Raw genomic sequence first — 16609 nt, forward strand, 5'->3', positions numbered from 1 at the left:
CCTCATCCTCTTCATTTACATAGGGTGCACACCAAGTAACCAATGGAAAGCTCTAGAGGGGATCTGACCCCAGAAACTTCAGTAACAGGCTCCCTGTGCAGGCGCTCCCACCCTGTGGAGTGTGCTTTCATTTGCATCAGTCTCTGCTTTGCTGCTTCATTCTTTCCTTGCTCCATTTTTGTGGTGTCCAATTCTTGGTTCAAGGCATCAAGAACTGGGACACGTTCAACCAGTAACATTATCTTAATATCTTGTTTTAAAACTGAATTCTGCTTTTCATCTGTTCACCTTTTTTAGAAAATGACAATGAAAAAACTTAGAACTTACCACAGCTTAATACGAGAGGTCACTATGAGCTATACAACAGGTTTGATGTTTACAAGATTGCAACATTTTTATTACTCTTTCATTTACAAACTACAGTAAATATTTTATTTTTTATATTTAATTATGAAGTATAGACCATAAGAGTCTATAAAATTTGAGTGGGCACGGTGGCTCATGCCTGTAATCCCAGCATTTTCGGAGGCTGAGGCAGGTGGATCATTTGAGGTCAGGTGTTCAAGACGAGCCTGGCCAATGTGGTGAAACCCGTCTCTACTACAAAAATACAAAAGGTGAGCTGAGCATCATGACAGGTACCTGTGATCCTAGCCACTCAGGAGGCTGAGGTGGGAGAGTTGTTTGAACCCAGGAGACAGAAGTTGCAGTGAGCCGAGATCGTGCCCTTACACTCTAGCCTGGGCTACCTGAGCAAAACTCCACCTCAAAAACAACAAAATAAACAAAACTGAATGCATAATCCGATAGATTAATAATTGCACTGATGTCATCATCCATTAGCATTGAGTGTCTTGAAAGACTACAATATGCCCCTCCTTGATCACCTGGATCATCCTTCTTCACCCAGACATAGGACTAACGTGTTAATGTTTGTCTTGCTTTTCATAAGGTTTATCATTTCTGTGTGTATTATGAAGCAATGTCATATAGAATGGTTTGTGAACTGTATATGGAATAGCAGTGCATTTTTCAGCAATTTCCTTTGTTCACTGTAATTTTTCATTGTTGATGCTTCTAACCGCAGTTCATTTTCACAGCTGTATCATATTCCACAATGTGACTATGGCAGTTTTTTTCTTTGATACAGGTGCATTTCGATGGCTTTCAAGTGGTTTCTATTTCTACAATCACCGCCTAAATATTCTTGCCCCATATGTGTCTCTTGGAGAAGATAGTGCAAGGGCATTTCTGGGGCAGACATGCCTGAGAAGGCAAGTGTGAGGCCACAGAGGGCCGTGCCTAGCTTTTTATGAAGCACAGTTTCTTTTCTTTTTTTTTTTTGAGACGGAGTCTTGTTCTGTCGCCCAGGCTGGAGTGCAGTGGCTTCATCTCGGCTCACTGCAAGCTCCGCCTCACAGGTTCACGCCATTCTCCTGCCTCAGCATCCCGAGTAGCCGGGACTACAGGTACCCACCACCACGCCCGGCTAATTTTTTTGGATTTTTAGTAGAGATGGGGTTTCATCATGTTAGCCAGGATGGTCTCGATCTCCTGACCTCGTGATCCAGCCGTCTCAGCCTCCCAAGGTGCTGGGATTACAGGCGTGAGCCACCACGCCCGGCCAAATTACAGTTTCTTCACAGGAGCGACAGCAGTGGATACTTTGCCAGCAGTTGATCTTTTCCAACTTTGGGATTTTTGTGGCTCTGCTGAATTTGTTTCTTGAATTATTGGATGTATCCACAGTACTATGTTTACTTATGTTTTGTAACTTTTTGCACGTGGACTTATCTTCCTTGGAATTTTATGTGCGGAGATATTTTGAGGACAGGATTGCATTGTTTCAGCAAAGATATTCACTCACATGGGGTAGAGGTGAAGTTAGCAGCCGCCCGGTGCCACGTCGATTTGACCCATGCTCTCCAGGCCTTCCAGCATGAACTCCTGGAGGACTGTTTCTCATCGGTTCTCAGGGTCAGTGGTTTTCCCTCCACCCAGCAGCAATGCAGGGACAGGTGCTCTCCTTGCTGCTCCTCCTCTGAGGTGGGCTTTTATTTGAAGTCTAAGATGTCAGATTTCTGACCTCATTTTGGAGAGACATCCGGTTTTGTTTTTGATGCCCCATCCCCTGTGCAACTGTCCAAACAGAAAAACAATTCCACTTTGGTTCCCGCCAATTCTTTACTGACTGCTGTGGATTCCATCCTTCAATGCCAGCTCAGTAATGCACTTACGAAGATGCATTTTTGTAGGTTTTACCCAACATCTCAGTTGTTTTTGTTGGGAAAGCTATTTAGTGTCCCTTATGTTAAAAATTGGAAGCTGGCAACACCGTATGTAGAGAGCTGCTCTTACCCCTTTCCACCATCTTCATGCTGGGTCCAGGCCTTCTTTTCCTCTGTGATTAACCTGCCACAATGGGCCGGGTAAGGTGGCTCATGCCTGTAATCTTAGCACTTTAGGAGGGCAAGGTGGGTGAATCACCCGAGGCCAGGGCTTCAAGACCTACCTTGCCAACTTGGTGAAACTCCGTCTCTACTAAAAGTACAAAAGATTAGCCCGGCATGGGGGTGCATGTCTGTGATCTCAGCTATTCAGGAGGCTGAGGCAGGAGAATTGCTTGAACCAGGACCTGGCAGGTGGAGGTTGCAGTGAGCCGAGATCACGCCACTGCACTCCAGCGTGGGCAACAGAGTGAGATTTTGTCTCAAAAAAAAAAAAAATATATATAGTATATATATATATATATATATTTGAAGTTTTATCCAATGAGAGCAGGTGTTCCGGAAGACCTCATCTAAATACAGAATCAGAATGGGGTGCCCATGTCACACCTGCCATTTTTTCATCTTTGCAGCTGGGCTTTTCTTGTCTTCTCTGCTGGACTCTGCTGTTTCCCACAAGGTCTTCAGAGAGTCTGCCCTGAATCCTACAACCAGGAGATGAGAAGCACAGAGTGACACCAGTAGGAGAACATAAAGATGCGGTGACAGTTGTCCTCCTCCTGCAGAGTCCAGAGCAGTGCACTCCTACCGCTGGTGCCCTAGCTAAGACTGGGGGCCAACAGGCCCGATGATAGTCTAGGAGTGCTGCAGTCAGGGTCCCCACAATGGGCACCCAGCCTCTGCCCTTGCACTCTGCATGAGCATGACCGTTGTCACCTCAGAGCCCCTGGGTACAGATCAATGCATCTTACCAGAGCTACATGTGAGGAAGGACCATGTGAGTCCCAGGAAACAGCTGAGGCCCTGCAGGGGGAGGTGGCCAGGACCGAGACCTGATGCCTCTGTGGAGAATCGTCTGTGGGTGTGGGTGGCACTGTGGGGTCAGTGCCCGGGTTCTGCTGCTCCCCCTCCTCAAAGATCAGGGCCCGAGCAGGGGCTGGGGTGTGTGTGGCACCTGGAACTGCAGGGCCACCACCTTTGTGTGAGGCCGTCATGGGGACCTGAATACGGTGTCCTGTGCAGACCCCACCCATCCATTGGCCCCAATTCCTGGCCAGCTTCTGCCAAGATGAGAGGGTGAAATTTGGAAGGTGGTTGTAAGCTGAAGCCTGTCCCCCGGTGGCTGACATACAGTGGTGACACTCCCTGTGTGGGGGAAAGAAAGAGAGATCACAATGTTATTGTGTCTATGGAGAAAGAAGAAGACATAAGAAAGTCCATTTTGATCTGTACTAGGAAAAATTCTTCTGCCTTGAGATGCTGCCAGTCTGTAACCCTAGACCCAACCCTGTGCTCACAGAAACATGTGCTGTATTGACTCAAGTTTTAATGGATTTAGGGCTGTGCAGGATGTGCCTTAGTCAAAATGTGTTTGCACGTCCTGGACTCCAGGCTGCCAGCTGCCTGTCCAGGGTCTGAATGTCCTACTGTGACCTGTTTCCTCACCTGGCCCGGAGGACAGATAGGGAAGGCTTGTTTTGAGGATTAGGCAGGGTAATCCCAGTCAGCCCTCATTAGCTTACCTATCCTCCAGGTCTTTTTGATTTCTTTTTTCTCTTCTTTGTTATGAAACTCTGGAGAATTGTCCTCCAGCCTGTCTTCAGCTGGGGAGATAGAAAAGTTGGACGATGCCCTTGACTTCAGGGCCTCTTCTGGGTGCCCCCTCCTCCTAGGGTTTTTAAACGCATATACTTAGCAACATACCGTGTACCTGAGAGAGCTGCAGAGAACCTCCTGCGTGTCCAAACCAGAACACTTTGTTCCCTGACCCCGGGCGCTCATCACACCCCAAAGCCCAAATACTTTCAGGTGGCCAGCTTCAGACAAGAGTCTGAACTCAATGCTTGTTTTCTGAGGTCTACACAGGCCCGTATGATGGGGCTACCTCCATTCTACCCTATGCCTCCCCCAATCCATTAGGGGCCTCAACCCCAGTGATCCCTAACTGGGAGCAAGGTTCCCCAGGCAAGGAATGCAGCCCTCCCTAGGATGCTGGCCTGGCCATGTCTCAATGGACATCAGTCCTGGAGCAAGAGGTCCAAGGCAGGGAGTTTCACCCCCCATTTCACCAGGTGTGGTGACATTTCTGGGTTCCTAGCCTTCAAGACGGGATTTCTTCACTGTGCCACAGTGTGGGAAACCGAGGCACAGGGCCAGTGAGCAGTAAAGAAAGAAAACCTCTGTGACTAGGAAACGTGTCACTTGCCCAGCACAGCCGCTCCAGGATAGCACCCTTTGGGATGTACCGTTGAGCTGTTCCTGGCACGTGGCATGGCACTGGTGTGGAGGTCAGCAGCTTGTGGAGTTGGGGGAGGGGGTGTTGGCAGGAGCTGGTAATTTTGGACCCACCATGGGGAGGAAGGGGACATTGGCCCTTTCCCCACACCTTGGGCACAGCAGCAATTTTCTTCTCTGATGTGTGTGGGCTCCAATGCCTATGTGGGTGTGGGTGCGTCCTCCCCTTTTGTTGATGAAGAACCTTCCTGCAGCCATTGGGGTGGGTATGGGCACCACACGTGCCTGGCAGCAGGGTGGTGCCTGCGGAGGCTTGGCTACTGTATGTCTCCCTGCCACCTCCCCAGGGGAAGCAGGCCCTGTGCCCTAGTGTCCCTCATACCCAGTCCCTCACATTCTTCACTTGGCATCTCTCTGCCTGATTCTCCCAACTCAGCCCCTGCCAGGTTTCTCCAAGCCCTGTGGGCCCTGGGATGGGATTAAAAGAGGCAGCAACTGTGCTGCCTGCCTCTGCCTGAAGTCAGGGATCCCTGGCCGCTACTGGCATCTGGTGGGCAGGGTAGGTGGGGAGGTCATGGGTCAGCTTTTCCACTCCCTAGCCTGCACTGGCTAAGTCACCAGGTGTAACTGGCCTGGAGGCTGATCTGTGTCCTCCACAGTCCCTTGATGCATTATATTGAAGCTAATCCTTGTGTGAATGACTTGACCTGCTGTTACCGCCCAGATGAAACCAGAACCGGAAGACTGTTGCACTTGGACCCAGAGCCTGGGGCTGAGGCTGCCGTGACCACCCTGTTCTCTTCCTTCTGGGATCCCCAGGAAGCTCCCAGGACTGAATGATCCCCATAAAACACAGTGGCCAGGATGGGAGGGCTGGAGGTCAACTCCCCCCCGCCCCTGCCACCACAACCAAGAGGCCCCATGGAGGTTGGCCCTGAGCTGTGGGTCCCTGTGGGATGCAGGTTCCCACGGATACTTCAGGGGGTGAGCATGGGTCCTGGCTGACGGGAGCCTGGTGGACACTGGGTGTGTGGGGCCTGTGTAGGTGGGTTGGACAGCACTGGGCCTAGCCAGGGAGCCAGGGACTGGTGTGGCCTAAGTGGGTAGCAATATGTTGCCAGAACAAAACTACAGTGCAACCAGCCCAGCTGGTAGGGAGAAGGAGGCCTGCCTAGCAGGACCATCCACCCCTGTCCTGGCCCCAAGCCCAGACTGCCTGCCTGTACTGGACATTGCCTGGTCCAGGAGGCCAGGACCAGGCCTGGGCATGTGGGTCAGGGGGTGTGTCCCTAGGTTCCAGACTTTGGTGGACCCTTGGGAACTGAGCATCCTCTGGGCAGGAGGAGGGCCCGCAGTCCACTGTTTGCATGTGCCCCTGGGGGTGTGCCCCCACTCCAGCTTCTCAGCCCGCACGGGGACGTGGCCAGGGCTCCTCACCTGCTCTGTGGCTCCAGCTCTGAACAGCTCACTGGTGACTCTGACAGCTTCCTCCCCAAAACATGGGTCCTCGTCTGTGGGAATGGGGTGTCCCAGGCCCCCTGCAGGCAGGAACCCACCCCCAGCTCCTCTGCTGGGCTCTCCTGGGCTTTCTTACCTACTGGCTTGTGAGAGCCGGTTGGCCAAACTTGGTGTGCTGTTTTTATCTTGGGCTCTTTCTTAGTGTGTGTTTTCTGTAACTACTGCTGTGTAGATCTTCTATATGAGTTTTAAGTAGAGAATCTTGCCCAGCCAGAGGTTCCCCCATCCCAGAGAGCCTCCACTTTGGCACCCCCGGGCTGGTCCTGCCTGTGCTCCGCTTGGTGTGAGTGTTGAGTGTGATGGATCCACGTGGCTACTTGACCCTGCATCTCCTTCCTCCTTGTTGCTGAGGCCAGTTCTGTTCTCTCTTTCTCCACCTGAACTGCATCTGAAGCCAAGATGAAGGATGAGAAGTGGCTGCTAAGAAGGACCCTCCTGCAGCGAATCTGCTGTGAGGAGGCTGCGCTGGCCCAGCCTGTCATTTCCTTCTCTAAGCTCATTCCAGAGGTCGGCCAGGGGCAGCCTCTCCCTGCCTGCTCTTGTGGTCCGTGAATCAAGAATGGATTTTATATTTCCAAATGGTTGAACAAATCAAAAACTAACACTTCATGACACTGAGAAGCTTCCATGTCCATAAGTAAAGTTTGATGGGGGCTGCAGTCATGCCCATCTCTTCACAGGCCACCTGCAGAAGGCTGCTGTGGTGCAGCCATGGCAGAGCTGCGTCCTTGAGACAACGATCAGTTGGCAAAGCTGAAAATACTGACTCTTGGCTCTTTAGGGAAACAGTTTCCAGTCCCTGGTTTAAGGGCTGTGTGGCAGGACCCTAGGATCGTGGTCAGCTTGTTCCTCACTCAGGACCTGCTGTGGCCTTCACTAGTATGTCTGCAAAGTCTGCGTGCTATGGTGCCTCTCATGGGGGTGTTGAGCTCTGTCGTGCTAGATTTCAGGGTGTCTGCCTCATGGTCACCTGTGTCACCAACAGAGACCCTGTGGCCAGATTCAAACTAGCAGGAACAGTTGATCTTTGGCAGCAGGGATACCTTCGAGCTGAGCTGCCACCCACCCTGAGGTGGTCCCATGACACCCACTGTCTGGGTCAAGGTTGGGGCAGGGCTGGTGTCCTGAACTGCCCAGCGATGTGGATCGTAATAGCCTGGGGGGAGAGGGGGTTGCTATGACTCCCCACAACGTGGGGAGTGCCTCACCCCCTGCGATGTGGATCGTAAGAGCCAATTACTCCCCCCTGCAATGTGTGTCCATTATTAGCAGTCTCTTTTGTTCAGGATATTAGGAACAATTTCACAGGTTGCGTGTACACAGCCTGCAACAGGACAAAGAATACCATCCTCTGCACCTCCGGATATTAGGAACCATATCACACAATAGGTGTATACCTTTTGGGAGATTTGGGGTAATGTCCTCATGTGCCTGTAGTGTGTGCAGCAGCTAGTGAGTGGCAGGCTGAGCCAGGACACACCTAATCCACCCCATTCCAGGGCTCACTCTCACGTGTCGACTAAAGGGGACCCCATTTTAGAGGCAATCGGCAAGGATGCCCATTTACTCCTGCCTCTCCGCCAGCCTTCCAGGCCCCATCCAGCCCAGCTTTCTCTCCCACTCCTCTGGGCCCCGGGTCCAGAGCCTCCTATACAAGGAGGGTGTGGCCTTGGAAAGACAGCCGCCCTTGAGGAATTCCGAGGGGGCCTCCCTGTGGGAAGCTGACCTGGGCTGACAGCACCGTCACGATGAGGCCCAGAGGGCTGTGCACGAGAAGGAGGTGAGGGAGGCCTCTGCCCCTCGACCCCAACCATGGACTTTGGCCTCTCAGGTACTACTTGGCCCTTTCCTTCCTCCTGAACAGGCGGAGTGGGCGGCAGGCTTGACCAAGAGAGATAAAGGGCCACTTCTAGGAGGCCCGTCCCGTGGGTCCCAGGTGAGCCCCTGAGCGGTGGGCAGCGTCCCTCTGGGCCTGACACCTGGCACCTCTCTGTCTGGCTGGGACTTGGGAGACCACAGGGACCGCTTCTGACCACCAGGTGTTGCCAGCACTGGGCGGGGGCCTCCCGGGCAGCCCCAGGCCTGTGGTGAGGGATACGGGGCGGGGTCTTAGGGCTGCCCCAGCTCCTCTTGTTGTTTTAAGGCTCTCAAGATCTCGGTCCCTGGACTGGAGCGCCCTGGCCCCTCAGCCCATAAGGAGCACTGACACGGTGCCGGTGCGATGCGGAGGAGGGGCGGGTGCCTGCTGGGCAGAGGGTGGAGACACCCCAGGTCTGAGTCTGCCAGTCCCAGCTCTCCACCCCTGCAGGGCTGGGGGCAGAGGGAGCACAGCACCTCCCCTCGAGACAGACCTGAGCCAGCAAGGTCTCAGCCTGGCTGGCTGGGGCCCCGCCCCACTGCACCTGCCGTGAGCTGGGGTTCCCCTGTCTGTGAACCCGATGGTAAGACACCGGTCCCACCCCACCCTTCCTGGGTGATGTGAAGATTCAAGGTGTCTCAGCACTCTAGGAAGGAGTTGCTCAGTGCAGGCTGGCACCCTGGGCAGGCTTCCTAGAGGAGGCACTGGGATTTGGGTTGGATCTTGCAACGTGGATTCAATGTGAGGATGATGCCGTCCTCCAAAATGTCCTTCTCCCGACCCTGTTTTCTTTGTTAAATGTAACTTGACACTTGACTGTCAAGACTCAGTTTGGTGTCACCTCCTCCAGGAGGGTCCCCCTGACTACAATCCCCCTTCTTTACCCAGAAGCCACCATTGCCCGCTCATGTGTCGGCCTCCCTGGTTGAGACTGAGTTCTTGAGGGTGGGACCTGGCCAGCTTGGGAGCTGGGTTGTATCTGCGAACCTTGCCGGCTCCTCTAGCTGGGTGCAGAGCTCCAGGGAAGCCACTGGGCCATTCCTAAGGAAGGCTGGAACCCAGACCCCTGGGGTCTGTGGAGATCCCACTCCAAGGGGGCCGGGAACATCCAGAGCCCTTCCCCTCCCCACCCACCTCCAGCCCTGTCCCTCCCCACCCACCTTCATGTCGTAGACGATGATGTCATCGAGCACCAGGTACACCTTCACGTAGTAGAGGGTCTCCTCGTCGAACTCCAGCGGCGAGTTGCAGAGCTACAGGGCCTTGAGGTAGAAGTGCTCCGCCAGCTTGCCATGGCCCAGCCGGTGGTGCAGGGCGGCCAGCCGGTAGTAGGCCACGCGCTCGTTCAGCCGGTCCCCTGGGGTGTAGGCCAAAGGGGCAGGTGTGAGGACGTGGCTCCCTGGGGCAGTCAGGCACAGGCCCCTCAGGAGCAGGTATGCAGACCCCGGGCAGCACCTGGCTTGCCTCCAGGCACCTGCTGTCACCTGGGCAGCTCTGGCCAGTTCCTTCTGGGTTCCCAGACTCACTTTCCCATCTGTAAAGCAGAACTAATAAGCCCTGCCCCTGTCTACTGTGAGGCTTTGGCAAAGTCGGGCTTGGATGGCCCAGCTCTGTGCCTACACATAGCCACCTGCCTTTGCTCACTGGTTTTAAACAGGGGAGCCCAAAAGCCATGCAGTCCAGGTGCTCCTGGGCACCCCGGCTCCATGCAGCCCACAGACGTAACATCCGACTCCTCCTGGGTGTGTCACGATCAGAGCCCCTTACCTTGGGGGGTCACCGCATGCCTGAGCTCCAGGTCCCCCCACAGATGCACAAACCCAGTCAGGCTGTCTCTGATGTCCTCCCCTTTGCAGGGCGAGTGCCGTGGAGCCTGCATTCAATGCATTCCCACACAGCTGCACACCTACTCTGTACTGGGCCCCAGGGCACAAGGCGCTAGGGCATGCGGCCTTCCCAGGGTTCCCTGTCTCTGGAGGAGGACAGACGACCTGGCACAGCACCAGGGGATGCCCAGCCTTAAGGGGCAGGCTGCTGGAAGGGGAACTGGGATTTCATCAGCCAGAGAGTTGTGTGGTTGATGAGGCTGGAAAGGGCACAAGACAAAGGGAATGTGCCACTCAGCCTGGCACATACAGGGACCGAGATGCCTGGCATGTCTGGAAGGCAGAGGGCACACTGGGTGGCCCTTGTGGTCAGCAGCGGGAAGAGACAGAGGAAGCAGAGCTCAGCACTGCGTGAGAGACCTCGGGCTGTGCCCCACGGCCAGACAGGGAAGCCAGCTGGGCAGATCTGCCTGCCTGGACAGGAGACCCGGAAAATCCAGCAGCTGTTTCAGCTCCTGCCCTACAGCCCTGGAGACTCAGCTCTGGCAAAGTGTGAATCCTGGCAGGGCGGGGGCTCAGGGGACTTACCCAGAGTGATGCTGAGTGCTAGGGCCATGTGGGCAACCTCCAAGCCCTCCTGGGGCTCCTCCAGCGTGGCCAGCAGTGCCACCAGCTTGTTGCACAGCTGCAGCTGCGGCTCCGCCTTGCAGTTGCCCGTAGTCACTGCCAGGGGCAGGGCCCGGTCCTACCACACAGGCAGGTGGGGTGAGGCTTCCCGCAGGACCCACCTTGCCCAGCGCCTTCCTCAGAGCTCAGACTTGTGCTTGGAGCATCTCATGCCCCAGTTACCCCTGCACCTCCACAGAGCTCTGTGGTCTGGGATAACACACGGTCCAGACACCCAAGTTGGGGGTTGAAGAGTCATCTGAGGCCCATCTAGCTACACTCGGCAGCCTCAGCCCAGCCTCTCCCACCTGGGCACCAGGGGTCTGACTAGGGGGAGCCAGCACTCCTCTCTGCTCTAAAAACACATTTATCTGTGCCCAGGGCTGAGCCACACCGTGAGCTCAGAGGAAGGAAGAAGCCGTCCCTGCTTCGGGGTGCAGGCAGACTGGGGCCCTGGCCCTGGGCCTCCCACTGACATGCTGTGTGTTCTTTGACATGTCCCTGTGCCTCTCTGAGCGTCAGTGTCCTCATCTGGAAGATGGGGACAGGACTTCCCACTTATGGTTGCTTGATATCATCAGGTGCAAGAGTAGAGCCACTGTCATGTCCAGACCCTAGCGTTTGTCCCGTCAGGGGGCACAGTCAATATCATTCCCGGTGAGACCACTGGGAAACTAACCATGTGCATGGGTGGCCTTGCCTCCAGGTGACCCCCTGAGGCCCACATACATCAGCCCACAGGCCAGCTCACCTGGTAGAAGGATAGGGCTTTCTCCCACTCCCAGGCCTCGTTGAAGAAGATGTCTCCAGCTGCCTCAAATGGCTCCAGCCCCAGCCCCAGGTTGGAGTCGCCTGTGTACAGGACCACATTCTGTGCCACCTGAAAGGAGCATAAGTTCCCTCAAGACCCACACCTGGTGAGGTGGCCACACCCACCTTCACCAGCCTCCTTCCTCTCACACACTGCAGGTACACCTGAGCATTTTTCAGACCTGTGCATTAGGGCTGCCCCACCCCTGGCATGAGGACAATGAACTGATGCACCCAAGTGCCAGGGGTGACTGAGCAGTTGCAGCCCCGGAGCCCGACACCTGTGAATCCTACCACCAGGGCTAGCCCTAGCCCACCCCCCCTGCACTCAAACAGTCTCCGTGGCCCCCAGATTGTGGGCAGCCCATCACCTGGTTCCTTTCTGCGTTGCCACATCCCTGCCGCAGCTCAGGGCCACACATCAACAGTGTTTGTGGGTGGGCCTGGTCCCCTCTTGGCCATGAGCTCTTGATCCTTCTCCTCAGCTCAAGGAGGTATACAGCAGGTGTTCAATAATGAAAGTTTCACCAGGCTCGTGGGCTTCACAATTTGTTCCAGATCACACTGTGTTTGGGAAAGCCTCTGAACACAGCCGCTATGATAGATTCATTTTGTAAGGAGATGTGCCACGTGTCGCTTGGAGTACGTTCTTCTGTGTGTTAACTGAGTGGTCCCATTATTTGAGCATGTGCTGTATACCAGCAGGTGCTAGGCACTGTGAAGGGCCACGCCTCTGCCCTCAGGGAGAAGATGCTGGCCACTGGGGGAGGATGTGAGGGAACCAGTTGGAGGGAGGGAAAAGGCATAAAACAGGTGCTCAGCAGTGGCTTAGGAATGAGTGGATGGATGGATGAATGGATAAGCAGATGTGTAGACACTTGGATGGATGGGTGTGTGGATAGATGAATGCTTGGATGGGTGGTTGGAATGATGTGTGTATGTATGTATGTATGGGTGGAGGATAGATGATGTATGTACATATGATGGATAGATGGTGGATAGACCAATGTATGGATAAACAAATGGACAGATAGATGGAGGGATGGATTAATAGGTAGATTGGTGGGTGGATGGATGAATGATGGATGGATGGGTGAAAGGATGGATGATGGAAGGATGGATGGATGTTGGATGGATGAGGACGGATGGAAGGATGAAGAGGAGATGAGTGGATGGATGAATGGATAGATGGATGGATGAATGGACAGATGGATGGATGGAAGGATGAACTGATGGATGGATGATGGATGGATAGATGGATGAATGATGGATGGAAGGATCAACAGGAGGTGAGTGGATGGATGATGGATGGATGGATAGAAGGATGAACAGGTGAATGGATGGTTGGTGGAAAGATGGATGGATGAACAGGCAAATGGATGGATGATAAAAGGATGGATGGATAAATGGATGGGTGATGGATGGATAGATGATGGAAGGATGGATGAATGGATGGATAGATGAATGATGGGTGGATGGATGATGGGAGGATGGATGGATATATGGATGAATAATGGATGAACAGGTGAATGGATGGATAGTGGCTGGATGGATGGATGGATGGAAGGATGAGGCGGCGAGTGGATGAATGATGGAAGGGTTGATGGATAGATGATGGATGGATGATGGATGAATGGATGATGGATGCATGGAAGAATGAACAGGTGAATGGATGGATGGAAGAATGGATGGAGGGATGGATGAACAGGTGAATGGATGGATGGACAGGTGAATGAATGGATGGGTGGATGGACAGGTGAATGGATGGATGGAAGATGGTTGGATGGACAGAAGGATGGACAGCTGAACGGCTGGATAATGGAAAGATGGATGGATGGACAAACCGGTGAATGGATGGATGAAGAGGTGACCAGATGAATGATGGATGGACGGATAGAAGGATGAACAGTTGGATGGATGATGGAAACATAGATGGAAGAATGGATGGATGATGGATGGGTGGACGGAGGGATGGATGATGGATAGACGGGTGGAAAGACAAACAGGTGAATGGATGGATGATGGATGGATGGATGGATGGATGGAAGGAAGGACCCACAGGTGTATGGGAAGATGATGGAAGAATGGATGGATGGATGAATGGATAATGGATGGATGGAAGGATGAACAGGTAAACAGATAGATGATGGAAGGATGAATGGATGGGTAGATGGACAGGTGAATGGATGGATAGACGGGTGAATAGATGGATGATAAAAGGATAGATGAATGATGGATGGATGGATGGATGAATAGGTAAAACGATGATGGAAGGATGAACGGATGGATGGATGGACAGAAAGTGAACAGCACAGAGGCCCTCCTGCCTCTCTTGCCACTCACCTGGATGTACAGGTCCACCAGCTCGCTCTGCCGCAGGATATAGTAGATCTTCCCTGCTTGCAGCCAGGCATGCACCTCCTCTTTCTTCTGGAGGTCAATGAAAATCCCCAGACTTCATTTGGTGTAGTCCAGAGTGGATCTGTAGGCCCTGGAATCAGACACAGGTGTCAGAGCAAGGGGTCTCATCCTCCTGGAACCAGTCTGCCTCCTCCCGTGGGTCTGGTGACAGATGAATCTGGCATGTGGGGACTGGGAATGGCCCTGCTGTGTGTGCAGTGTTCTGCCCTTCCCAGGCTGCTGGGAGGGCCAGGGTGAACACACACGGCATGGAAAAGATGAAGGACATCCTTCTGAGGGAATCGAGCATCATGCTGCCCTGTGGCAGGAGGAGTGTGCTAGCCCATCTCCCCTGCCTCCCAGACATGGCCTGTGTCTTCTCCAGACGCACCAGGAGCCGTTAGTGTTCAGAGGCTATCTAGGCCGATGGTTCTCAAGGTGTGCAGGCATCACAGTCACTCGGAGGCCTGTCTGTATAGCTTGCTGGCCCTGCCCCCAGAGCTTCCGGCTCCACAGACCTGGGGCAGGACCTAGAACTTCCACTTGCCACCATCTCCTAGGTGACATAGATGCTGCTCTGCTGGTCCAGGGACTACACTTTGAGAAACATGGCTCCAGCACACTGGCCCATTTTCCTTCTGTGAACCTGAGGCCAAGACTGGAGCCAGTCTCCCGGGTCCCCATGGAATGTGGCTCCTTCCCTGCTCTCTCAGTAAGTCCGACAGTAGAGGGGCTGGGTATGGGGTTGCCAGGGCCATGGTTACCCCACCAGGTCAGAATGCTCGGGGGAAGCCGAGTGGGCCACATATGGGATGTGAGACCTTGAAACCCTGCCCCAGGGAAGCAGGTGACACAATTGGCTCTGTCTTCTGTGGGAGAGACGCCACATGGCTGCTGTGGTCACATTTAAGGTGACAGATGAAAGCCAGGAGTGAAAACTCGGGGCAGGCAGAGGTCAGATGACAAAAGCCACCATAGTAGGAAGAACAGCCCAGAGTGCACGTACTGCCTCTGCTGGGGTAGAGATGACCTTTGACCCAACAAGGGAGGCTCAAGCTGGGACTCACGAGCCAGCAGCAGCCCTGGGATGACCCCAGACCCACCAGCTCAAAGCATCTTATGCCAAGGAACCAAATGATTTTCTGATTTTCTAGTGTCAGAAACATTCCGAAGATTAACACCGGAAACCAGGTACGCTGAATGGACATCTGTCATACACGCCCCCCAACGACAGCTGAATACACAGTCCTCTCAAGCGGCCATGGGACATTCCCAATGACAGACCATGTGCCATGCCACAAAACGAGCCTCAGTGAATGGAGAAGGACTGAGACCAAAGCAGAGGTGTTCTTCAGCTGTACTGGCACGAAACTGGAAATCAAGAGTGAAGGAAGGTGGGAAATTCAAAAATATGTGGAAATTACACACTCCTAAACAACCACTGAGTCAAAGAAGAGACCATCAGGGAAACTGAACTAATATGAGAAGAAAGCAAACAAATGCACAGCCCGGGCCAGCGCGGTGGCTCCCGCCTGTCATCCCAGCACTGTGGGAGGCCGAGGCGGGAGGATCGCTTGAGCCCAGGAGTTTGAGATCAGCCTGGGAAACATGGTGAAACCTCGTCTCTATAAAAAAATACAAAAATTAGCCGGGTGTGGTGGTGCACATCTGTAATCCCAGCTACTCGGGAAGCTGAGGCATGAGAATGGCTTGAACCTGGGTAGAAGTTGGAGTGAGCCAAGACTGCACCACTGCACCCCAGCCTGGGCAATGGAGCAAAACCTAAAAAAAAAAAAAAAAAAAAAAAGCACAGCGTATCAAAAACTCCAAGATGTAGCTAAGGCAGTGCTGAAAGAGAAATTTATAACTGTAAATGTCTACATTCAAAGGAAGAAGAAAAATCTCAAATCAAAAACCTAACCTTCCACCTTGAGAAACTAGAAAATGAACTAAACCCAAAGTGAATAAAAGGAAGAAAATAATAAACGTGAGAGTGGAAATGGGAAGTAAAAATACAGAGAATGGAAAAACAAAAGAGATAGTCAACAGAACCAAAAGTGGGTTTTTTGAAAATAATAACAAAATTGACAAGTCTTTCACCAGACTGACCAAGAAAAGAAAGATGGGACACAAATGACTCAAATCAGAGACTGAGCACCATGGCTCACGCCTGTCATCCCAGCACTTTGTGAGGCTGAGGTGGAAGGATCGCTGAGGCCAGCATTCAAGACCAGCTGGGGGAACAAGATGAGACCCCATCTCTAATAAAAATAAATAAATGAACAATTACAAACCCAAGTTTCTACAATCAGAAGTGAAAGAGGAAACATTATTGCCGACCTGACAGAAATAAAAGGATTCCATGAAAACACTACGAACAATTGCACACCAACAAATCAGACCATCCAGACACAACAGCCAAACTCCTAGAAGGACACGAACTACCGAAAGTGACTCAAAAATGACCCCAAGTAAGCATGTGGGGTATCAACTCCACCCTCGGTCTCTTCGGCCGTTCAGCGCAGGGTGGGGAGACAGGGACGCATGATCTCTATTCCCTGGCCTGCATTTCCAAGTCTGAATCCCCCAGCACCCTAGGGAGGGCCTCGTAGGAGTAGGTGCCACAGGCTATTGTGCCAGGAGCCACCGGAGGCTGCAGTGGGGGCTGGGGCGCTGGGCTCCTGGAGGGTCTCCTTCCAGTCAGAGAATGCCCCTGGGGAAGAAGCCTGGGTATGAACCCCCCACCCCTCCTTGGGCAGATGTGTGGGACCGGGGCCCCTTCGGACGGTCCTTTCCAAAATCTAATCCCTCCTAGGGCCAGGAGTGGTGCCAGGCCTGTGCTGGGAAAT

General features: G+C 53.3%; 1 protein-coding gene and 1 pseudogene across 1 annotated transcript in view; one reads left to right on the forward strand and one right to left on the reverse strand.

Moving 5' to 3' along the window:
* LOC117095273 overlaps positions 1 to 16609 on the forward strand; it is a 1129150-nt pseudogene that overhangs the window by 690150 nt on the left and 422391 nt on the right.
* Positions 1 to 16609, reverse strand: part of LOC117094238 (SH3 domain and tetratricopeptide repeat-containing protein 1-like) — a 409070-nt gene that overhangs the window by 383758 nt on the left and 8703 nt on the right. The window contains 4 exon segments of the mRNA XM_033229423.1: positions 9219 to 9415; positions 10473 to 10629; positions 11302 to 11430; positions 13704 to 13815. Coding sequence (XP_033085314.1) covers positions 9219 to 9415; positions 10473 to 10629; positions 11302 to 11430; positions 13704 to 13815 — 595 coding nt within the window.

The sequence above is a fragment of the Trachypithecus francoisi genome, unplaced genomic scaffold (genome assembly GCF_009764315.1).
Source record: "Trachypithecus francoisi isolate TF-2019V2 unplaced genomic scaffold, Tfra_2.0 Lachesis_group13, whole genome shotgun sequence".
NCBI classification, from domain to species: domain Eukaryota; kingdom Metazoa; phylum Chordata; class Mammalia; order Primates; family Cercopithecidae; genus Trachypithecus; species Trachypithecus francoisi.